Genomic DNA, 10,432 nt, shown 5'->3' on the forward strand with positions numbered 1-10,432 from the left:
TTGGTTTTTAGAGACAGGGTTTCTCTGTGGCTTTGGAGCCTGTCCTGGAACTAGCTCTGTAGACCAGGCTGGTCTCGAACTCACAGAGATCCGCCTGCCTCTGCCTCCCGAGTGCTGGGATTAAAGGCATGCGCCACCATCGCCCGGTCCTCTCCCTTTTTTTTTAAGTCCTTCTTCTTCTCCTTCTCCTTCTCCTTCTCCTTCTCCTTCTCCTTCTCCTTCTCCTTCTTCTTCTTCTTCTCCTTCTCCTTCTTCTTCTTCTTTTTGATTCGTTTTGGTTTTGGAGATAGGGTTTCTTTGTGTAGCCCTGTCTGTCCTGGAACTCGCTCTGTAGGCCAGGCCGGCCCTGAACTATGAACTCACGGAGGTCCACCTGCCTCTGCCTCCCAAGTGCTGGGATTAAAGGCGTGCGCCGTCACCTCCCAGCCAGATATTTTAGCACCGAGTCACACATCTTCCTGACTTCATGATAACCCAGTCTCCTCACCTGACACACAGAATCCCCTCATCCCTCTCACCCCCAAGTCTTCAAATTCCAGGTCCCCAACAGTCTCTTCCTTCCCAAACCCAGTCTCACACTCCCATTCCTGCTTGGGAGAAAATCTTCCTTCTAGATCCTTCTCCATCAGCACAGGCCTTTTCTTAATTATCACTGATCTTCCTAAACTTTGTCTTGTTCCTTCCCCATGTTTACATTCCCTGGGGCTCCCCACTAAAAGCCCACACACTTTAGTTCAGTCCTGGCCTGTGGAACCTAGCATAGTTTGCTGTTTGTAAGACGAGTGTCCACTGCGTAGGCTTTTCTTATATCAGCCTCTCCAGAGCAGGGTTTACAGGTGTGGGATACCAGCACTGATCTAGGCTCTGGGATATGGGATGAATGAAACAAAGACCTCTTCTCCTTGGGGCTCTGCTGGAGAGATAGATGGTCAGGGCCATGCTGGGGTCAGTGAGCAGCCTGGGCGGTGGTGACGTGTAATCCTAGCACTTGGGAACAGAGGCCGGGCAGATCTCTGTGAGTTCAAGGCCAGCCTGGTCTACAGGAGTGAGTTCCAGGACAACTAGGGCTACACATAGAAACCCTATCTTGAAAAACCAAAAACAAGAAATCCAAAAAGAAAAATCCTTGTTATCAGTATGGTGATGCAGCTTGTCTCACTAAGCAGGGTGAGGAGGAAACCTTGTGGACCTGGTGGGAAAGGAAAACTGCCTGGGAACAGGACTTGCCTGGGCCTGAGGACCAGGGAGGAGCGATTGAGAGAGGAGCCCCGAGATGGGGTGGGTGTGAGCATGCAGGGTTCGTAGCAAGAAGGGAGCTACTCCAAGCAGAGAAGAGGGGATACCAGCTACCGTAGTTTCTCTCTGGCTGTGCATGGAGACATAGCCTGCAAGGTAGATACCTAGGAAGTAACCCAAACAAGAAATGCTGCTGAGGTGAGCCAGAGTGGGAACCCTGAGGCATCACACATGTATGTCTGGCTGTGGATAAATTTTAAAGATGGTTACTGCAGAGATGGACTTCCTGATGGCTTTTCCTTGGGGAGCTGGGAGAGACTGAACCACCTTCCATCCTGAACCTTTTACAAGGTTTCGGGTGGGCCTTTAAATGTGCTACTCAGCTGAGCAGGGGTGGCACACGTTAATCCCAGCACTCGGGAGGCAGAGACAGGCAGATCTTTGTGAATTTGAGGCCAGCCTGGTCTACAAAGCAATTCCAGGATAGGCACCAAGGTACACAAAGAAACCCTGTCTCAAAAAAACAAAACAAAAGGGGGTGGGGCTGGCACAAGCAGGTGACTCCAAGGTCTTGAGTTCCTTGCCAGTCAGACTGTATAGCCAGCCACTCATCTCAAAAACAACAAAACAGGGGCCAACAAGTTGGTCCAGCAGGTGAAGGTGCCAAGCCTAAGTTCTGTCACCTAGACCCACAAGTAGACAGGGGGAGTCAATCCCCACCCCTGTGCAATGGCACACCTAGCCCTGCCCACAAATAAATGTAATAATTTAATAAAAAAGCACTGTCCATCCCATAGGGGCCTGAACATCCCATTCTTTGTTTGAGGTTTTTTTTTTGTGTTTTTTTGTTTTTGTTTTGGGCAGGTTTTGTTTGTTTGTTTTCTGAGACAGGGTTTCTCTGTGTAGCCCTGGCTGTCCTAGAATTCACTCTGTAGACCAGGCTGTCCACAAATTCAAAGAGATCCACCTGCCTCTGCTTCTCGAGTGCTGGGACTAAAGGTGTGCACCACCACCACGGAGCCTATTCTTTTATATATATTTAGATGCTTAGTCTGGAGGTCTTGAGGCAGTAAAATTTTTTGCTATTTATATGTTTTTCATTTATTAATGATTTGAGACAGGACCTCCCTGTGTAAAACAGGTTAACTTGAAACTGGCTGACCTCAAATTCATGATCCTCATGCCTCTGCCTCCTTGGTGCTAGGATTACAACTGAAGGCCACTGAGCCTGGTTTACCAACTTTTAGTGTTTTGGGGGAGGGAACCACACCACATGTGTGTCGCTCAGAAGACAACTTTTAGGAGTATATATTCTCATCATCCACTTTGTGGGTCTCGGGGATCGAACTCGGGCCATCAGTCTTGGTGGCCATCACTTTTACCCACTGAACCATCTCACCAGCCCCTCATTGACACCTTTGAAAGCCCGTTTTGCTGTTCTTAATGTGCTTCCTGTCTAGCTATACGAACCTCTAATTCACATTTGCAAGGATGTGTAATCCCAGTGCTCAGGGTGGTGAGGCTGGAGGATGGCTGTGAATTCAAAGAAAACTGGAGCTAAACAATGAGGCCCTGTCTAAATAAACAAAGTAAGACCTCTGCCTAGGCCAAAGCAAAAAAACGCAAACCGCAAACCCTGCCAGATGCAGCCTGTGGGGACAAGCGCTGACCTTGTGACCTGGCCTGCAGAGAGTGTCAGATCTTTTACTGGAATTGTCCCAGGGGATCCTACAGGGTGGCTTAAATGTCTCCATTTTACACATGGAAGAACTTGGGCTTGAAAAGGTCATCCAGCCCGGAAGCAGCAATCAGCAGGAAGCTCACGTCTATCTGTGTTGCAATTCTTTTAAAAAGTACTTCTGCCCCTTCTGCCCTCTGTGATAGGGCTGAAACCCAGGACTTTCCATATGCTATGTAGGTGATCTACCTCTGAGCCACATCCCCACACCCCAGTCCCTCACTGGGGGATTCTAGGCAGGGGCTCTAACTGCTGAGCTGTCCTCCCGCAAGCCCACATTGCTCTGCTCTGCCCCAGAGGATGAAGTCCTTTTGGGCAATGCCGTATGGGTTTGCGAGTGAAGCGTATCTGGAGATGCTGTGACTCTCCAAGCCATCACTGGTTGTCACTTGTCCATCTTCCCTGGTACTGTCTGTCCACAGTCTACAGTCTTGTGTTCTGCCAGAGTCCCTCATCAGGGCCACTTGGCTTCTTCTCTTTAAAGATTTTTAAGTATTTTGGTGTAGTGCCTACATATGTCTGTGCACAGTATGTGCAGTGTCTGAGGAAAGGCTGGAGCTGTGGATGATTGTGAGCCCCCACGCTGACACTAGGAACTGAGCCCAGGTCCTCTCTGCAAGAGCAACAGGTGCTCTTAACCTCTGAGCCAACTCTTCGGTCCCTGACTTTTTATATGTATATATATTGAGTCTGGGTTTAGCTATGTCTCCCTAGCTGTCCTGGAACTCACTACCGTGGCCCAGGCTGGCCTTGAACTCACAGAACTCTGAACTCATCTGCCTCAGCCTCCTGCCTCCCTTGTGCTGGACTTAAAAGCTTTTACAGCCACACCTTGGTTCCCTGGGATTCTTGTGTGTGAGGACTGTCCACTCACCACTGTACCGGAACTCAGCTCTGCCCAGCCCTCTCCAGGTGGCTGTCATGTGTCCTGTCATGAGTACCTCACCTCGGGCTCACCAGCAATGACCACTTGTAATTATCAGCCTCTTGGTTTGTTTACAAATTCAAGCTTCCTGTGGACCCACGCTAAAGTGCTCTCCAAGCGCTCCTCAGTCCTCGTAACACCCCTGGAGGGTGCGACACCCCTGGAGGGTGCAACACCCCTGGAGGGTGCGACACTGTCATTATGGCCTCATTATGCAGCTGGGAAACTGAGGCACGGAGATGGAGAGCCTGGGTTTAACCCACACATTATTGTGCCCTGGGTCAAGGGGAGTACTTCCTCCCAAAGCTGAGATGCAGTCTTTCTTGTTTCTGTACCCGTTCAAAGTGGGGGACAGGTGCTGGCAAGAAGCCTCAACAGTTAGTGCAGAGGACTTGCTCAGTTTCCAGTAAAGGGCCTGTCACTCTGATTCCAAGAGATCCAACGCCCTCTTCAGGTCTCCATAGGTACCTGCACACACATCACACACAGACGCAGACACAGACACATAAAATTAAAAAATAATCTTTTTAATGTGAGCAATTGGGAGCTGGAGAGATAGATGGCTTAGTGGTTAAGAGCACTGGCTACTTTTCCAGAGGACCTGAGTTCAAGTCTAAACACCCACATGGCAGCTCACAGTTGTCTGTAACTCTAGTTCCAGGGGATCTGATGCCCTTTTCTGGATTTCACAGGCACCAGGAACACATACATGTGCATAAACATACATATAGGCAAAACACGTGGCACAGAGGCAGGTGGATCTCTGTGTTCAAGGCCAGCCTGGACTACAGAACAAGTTCTAGAATGATTGGTTCTATGTAGAGATAGTCTGTCTCAAAAAGAGCAAAAGTAAATAAATAAAAATAAAGTAGGAAAATAGGAAAAGGGCCGGGTGGTGGTGGCGCATGCCTTTAATCCCAGTACTTGGGAGGCAGAGGCAGGAGGATCTCTGTGAGTTCGAGGCCAGCCTGGTCTACAAAGGGAGTTCCCGGACAGGCTCCAAAGGAAAAAAAAAAGGAAAAGGGACTGGCAAGACCCCACCCCCTCGAGGAGATATTGGGAGTTAATGGTCGCTAAAGGAAGGGGAGTCATTTTCTTGAGTGGCCTGGCCTCAGGCTTGTTGCCCATGTTCCAGTAGATAAGCCCACAGCCATGCTTATGGCACAGCACCCAAAATTAGATTCAGTGGATCACAAAAAGCATGAAAATCAGGGAGACTTGTTGGCAAGAAAGGGGTTCAGCAGGAGCCACAGGAGGTGAGAAGTAATGGGTGTGATGGTCAGGGAGAAAGGACTGTAGCTCCTGAGGTGAAACACCCACCCGGCATGTGTGGGGCCCTACATGCACTCTCCAGTGCTGTAAGACAGAGGACAGAGCTGAGGAGACAGACCGATGGACAGAATCCTTTCTCTGTTGGTATGAGGACCACATGTCAAAAGCTGGTGTGGGAGGTCCTTCTGTCTATGTGTTGCTTTTATTGGTTAACGAATAAAGAAACTGGCTTGGCCTGTAGCATGGGAGGAGGAAGGCCGGGTTAGAAAGGAGTGATGGAGCCACCACCAGAGACATATGCTGGTTTACCTGGTACGCCACAGCCACGTGACGATATACAGATTAATAGAAATGGGTTAAATTAATATGTAAGAGTTAGTCAATAAGAAGCTAGAGCTAATGGGTCAAGCAGAGATTTAATTAATATAGTTTCTGTGTGGTTATTTTGGTTCTAGGCAGCTGGGATGAACAAGCAGTCTCCTTGCTCCAAAAAGCTAGATGCAACATCAAACATCTGGAATCCCAGCAACTGGAAAGGCTGAGACAGGGGGATCTCAAGGATTTGTTAGCCAATTTAGCTGAACTGGTGAGCTCCAGGCAAATCAAAGACCCTGAATCAAATATGATGGGGAACTGGAGAGATGGCTCAGTTGTTAAGAGCACTGCCTGCCCTTCCAGAGGATCCAGGTTCTGATTGCCAGCACCCACATGGAGGCTCAGACTCCCCCTTCTGGCCTCCAGTGGCACTGCATGCACATGGTGCACAGACATCAGACATGCATGCATACGGGCAAAACACCATCACGTAAACTAAAAAAATAAATCTAAAAAATAAAATTAAAAAGAAAAGGAGGGAGTCAAGTGTGGTGGCGAATGATTTTAATCTTAGCACTGGGAGGCAGAGGCAGGCAAATCTCTGAGTTCAAGGCAGCATTGGGCCACATAGTGAGTTAGGCCAGCCTGAGGTACATACTGAGACCCCGTCTAAATTAAAGCAATTGAGTAGGAAGTTCCTCTCTGCCTTGCCACAGCCTGTCCTGGAGACCACTGCCTTATTCCCTTCCCCACATGACTGACTTCTTTCCTCTCTCCCTAGGAGCCCAAGATGTGCGGGTACGAGTGCTCCCAGAGGTCCGCGGCCGCCTGGGAGGCACTGTGGAGTTACCGTGTCACCTGCTCCCACCCACGACCGAGCGCGTCTCTCAGGTGACCTGGCAGCGCCTGGATGCCACAGTCGTGGCCGCCTTCCACCCATCCTTCGGCGTGGACTTCCCCAACCCTCAGTTCAACAAGGAGCGCCTGTCCTTTGTCAGAGCAAACGAGGACACAAACGCGGACCTGCGGGAAGCCACGCTAGCCTTCCGGGGACTGAGGGTGGAGGACGAGGGCAATTATACCTGCGAGTTTGCCACCTTTCCCAATGGCACCCGCAGGGGGGTGACTTGGCTCAGAGTCATAGGTGAGTGGGCAGACAGTGTGAGAGCCCCTTCCCTGCCTGTTTCTCCCTGTCTCCGCTTTCAGGTTGACCGCCCTTAATGTGTTGTCAAAGGGCTTGTTTTTGTTGCGGTTTGTTTGTTTGTGTTTTCGTCTCATTGAGAAGGGAAGCTCATGTAGTTATGACTGACCTCAAATCTTTTATTTTTTATTTTTTTAATAATTAGGTGTGTGCATGTGGGTATGTGTGTCCATCCGGCAGTGTTTGGAGGTCAAAGACAACTTTTGGGAGCCAGTTCTCTCCTCATACCTTGGTAGCCCTGGAGATCAAACTCGGGTTGTCAAGCGCCGGCTGTTGATTTACCGCTGAGCCACTTTTGCCAACTCCAGCCTCGAACGCCTATGTACTGGGGATGAGATGGATATTTTGATCCTGTCTCCGCCTTAACCTCAGAGTGCTGGGATTAAGGACTTGAGCCATCCCATCTAGTTCACTTGGTGCTGGGGACAGAGCCAATACTCTGTGTGTACTAGGCGAGCACTCTCCCAACTGAATTACAGCCTTAGCCCCGGTTTCCCTCCCTTCCTCTCCCTTTCTCTCTCCCTTCCTCCCTCCCTCCCTCCCTCCCTCCCTCCCTTCCTTCCTTCCTTCCTCTCTCTCTCAAGGATCCCAGGCTTGCTTGAACTCTAAGCCTCCTGCCTCTGTCTCCCGAGCGCTAGGATCGCAGGAACACACCAAGGCTCCTACCCTTGACAAACACTTATTTGTCCCCTACTGAGTGGTACTTGGCAGGCTACAGCATGTTTTACCCTTGAGCTCAATATGTAGTCCAGGCTGACCTCCAATTCAAAGCAACCCATTGCCTTAGGGCTGACTATAGGTGTGTGGGCCATTGCACTCTGCTCTGGCTTTGTCCTGAGAACAAGAGCCATGGGGGACTTGACCAAGACGGAGCTGGGGCTTGGTCAAGAGTCCTTGTGAATGTCCCAGAGAGCTCAGAACAACTTCTTTGAATCAAAAAGTGTGACTGGGTGGGGGATTGGAGAGGCAGGGAGCAGGGAGTGAGCCTTGGGATCGCTTTGGCTTGCCGCAGGATGAGGCAGTGTGGGAAATGGAGGAAACAAAACAGGAAATTTTGTTCCTGGGGTGGGGGAAAGGAGGACCAGAACGGACACCCATGGGGCTGAAAAGGTGGCTCAGTGGAAAGACTACTGGCTCCTATTTCATAAGTCCCGGGTTTAGTTCCCAGCACGCATATGGCAGCTCACAATCATCTGTAACTTCCTGGGGGATCCATCTCCCTCTTCCCTCCTCTGTGGATGCTGCAGGCCTGTGGCGTGCAGGCACATACAGGGACAACACCCATACACAGAAAATAATAATTAAAAAAAAGGACTTGCAGCCTGCTGGCCTCAAAAACAGATGACTGACAAAGCCAGCTGGCAGGGTGGCAGAGAGTTCTCTTAGAGTTGGAAAATCCCCTGCAGGCCACACCATCCAGCCCTCCAGACACCACACTGCCCCAGGATAACACCTCCTTTCTGGCTCCAGAAAGCTGGAAACCTCCCTACATATTCTGGAACAGAAGGTTCCCTTTCCAAGGGACACCGGAAGAGCTGCTTCCATAGATCCAAGCACAGCTCTTGCCAGTTCTGGGGGAGCAGGCCTGCCGTTCCATAAACTCGGGGCTGAGGGCAGCCTGGGCAACTTTAGACCCATTCTCAAAATCAATTTCTTTTTGAGACAAGATTTCACTGTGAGTTTGAAGCCAGCCTGCCTGGTTTACAGGGTGAGTTTAGGGCTACACAGATTAACTCTTGTCTCAAAAAAAAAACCACACAAAGTTCTTGCTAGGGATGAAGCTCTATCATAGACTATTTGCCTAGAATCCCCCAGTGAGGGGCTGGGGGTGTGGCTCTGTAACAGCACCTGTCTGGCATGCAAAAAAAAAGGGGGGGGAAGGAAGAAAATATAAGCAGAGCTGGAAGCTGGAAGTGGGCTTTCCTGATAGAGTGCTTTCCTATGATGCATAAAACACCTTGGGTTTATCCTCAGCACCACATGATAACAAGGGCTGATGGCGGGGCCTGCATTCCCAACAAGTGGAAGGTCATCTTCAGATATGTGAAGGGAGGGTTGAGCCACCTGGGGTTTATGAGAAAGACAGAAAAAGCGGAGCGCACACTCCACAAAGTCCTCTGCTCTTGTGCAATAGTTTGAACAAGACTATAGTCAAGAAACGCTTCAAGCCAGGTGTGGAGGCATGTGCTTCTTCTCCAAGGCTAAAGCAGGATCATGGAATTGAGGCTAGCCTGGGCTACATAGCACACAGAAAAAACTGAATACATAAAAGGGAAACTGGGGTTGTCCAGTAGCAAGTGCTTGCCCGCCATGCAGAGGGTCCTCAACTGTGTCCCTAGGCTGTGCTGCACAGTGAGACTGAAATGACAGGGATGATGCAGGCAAGGGGGGGGGCAGGAAGCAGTGGGGGCGGGGAGCAGCTCAGGAACAAAGCCTTGGCTATCATTCACAAGGTCCTAGGTTACATCAATAATACTGAAGGAGGGGTGGAGGGCAGGCAAACTTTAGAACATCAGTCATGCCACAGGCATTGTGGGAAGAGCAACCTCTGTGGAAAGGCTGGTGACTCAGGGCCACAGAGGCCAGAAAAGTCCAGTTGAGGAAGTTAGCCTCCATTTGGGGGTGAGGCCTGTAGGGTATAGAACCCCCAACCGAGAGCCATGCACCATGGCCAGGCTCCACAGTCAAAAGAAATTTCCCAGTGGAAGGATCTGGAAACCCCCTGCGGCCATCGATGGACCGGAGGGCCTGATGAATCAATACTCTTTGGTGGTCAGGGGACACTGTGAGGACAGAGAGGGGAGAAGACCGATAGCTCAGGCGATACCTGCTCAGATGGGCAGGTATACTTGGATGCAGGAGACCCACAAGTCCTGACTCCAGGGACAGTACTGGTTAAAAGAAACACGGGGAGTGTGCCCCGCTGTCCTCCCTTGGAGGTTTTCCCGTGTTTTCCGGAAGGATAAAATGAAAGGGCAAACGTGATAAGCAACGGGGATTCCTGTTGTTTTATTCCCGGTATGGAAGCACGGTACAGCCGTGATGACAGGAAAAGAAACAGAACGCTGTCTTCCCTTCCCGTCCTGGGGGATGGAACCCAGGCCTCAGCATCCTAGATGAGAGCTCCGCCACTGAGCCATGCCTTGGACTCTAGACTTTCTTCTTTCTTTCTCTACACCCACCCCGCCTTTTTATTTATTTATTTATTTATTTATTAGTTCTTTTTCTTTCTTTTTTTTTTTTAGTTTTTCGAGACAGGGTTTCTCTGTAGCTTTGGAGCCTGTCCTGGCACTAGCTCTTGATTTGTTTTTAATTATTGTTAGTGCCTTGTTGTTGTTTTGTTTGTTTGGTTTTTTTTTTTTGAGAGAGAATCCATTGTAGCCCAGTCTGACCTTGCCCTTCTGACCCTCCTGCCCCCCCCCCTTCCCCAGGGCTGAAGGCACCACTCACCACGCCCCACTTAGTGTTTTTATTATTGATTCAAAGTCTAAGTAAGTAGCTGAAGCCCAGCCTCAGACTCACTATCCTCCTGCCTCAGCCTTCCCAGTGATGGGATCACAGGTTTACCCTGCCAGCTTTGGCCTGTATATCTTCCGATGGGGCAGTATGGATATTGTAAAATGTCTTACACGGGCCTGATTGGTGGTGCACACTTTAATCTCAGCACTCAGGCAAAGGCAAGTGGATCTCTGGAAGTTCAAGGTCAGCCAAGACTACAAGGGGAGTCCCAGTCTCAAAAGAAAAA

General features: G+C 50.0%; 1 protein-coding gene across 2 annotated transcripts in view; it reads left to right on the forward strand.

Annotated features, from left to right (window-relative positions):
* The window catches only part of Nectin2 (nectin cell adhesion molecule 2), a 33,221-nt gene that overhangs the window by 4,940 nt on the left and 17,849 nt on the right, over nt 1–10,432 (forward strand). For both annotated transcript variants that reach the window (XM_050126333.1, XM_050126334.1), the window contains exon 2: nt 6,268–6,630. In XM_050126333.1, the coding sequence (XP_049982290.1) occupies nt 6,268–6,630 (363 nt within the window). The remainder of the gene's footprint in view (nt 1–6,267; nt 6,631–10,432) is intronic.

This window comes from Alexandromys fortis, unplaced genomic scaffold (assembly GCF_014885135.2).
Source record: "Alexandromys fortis isolate MF-2015 unplaced genomic scaffold, M_Fortis_MF-2015_v1.1 scaffold_240, whole genome shotgun sequence".
Classification (NCBI taxonomy): domain Eukaryota; kingdom Metazoa; phylum Chordata; class Mammalia; order Rodentia; family Cricetidae; genus Alexandromys; species Alexandromys fortis.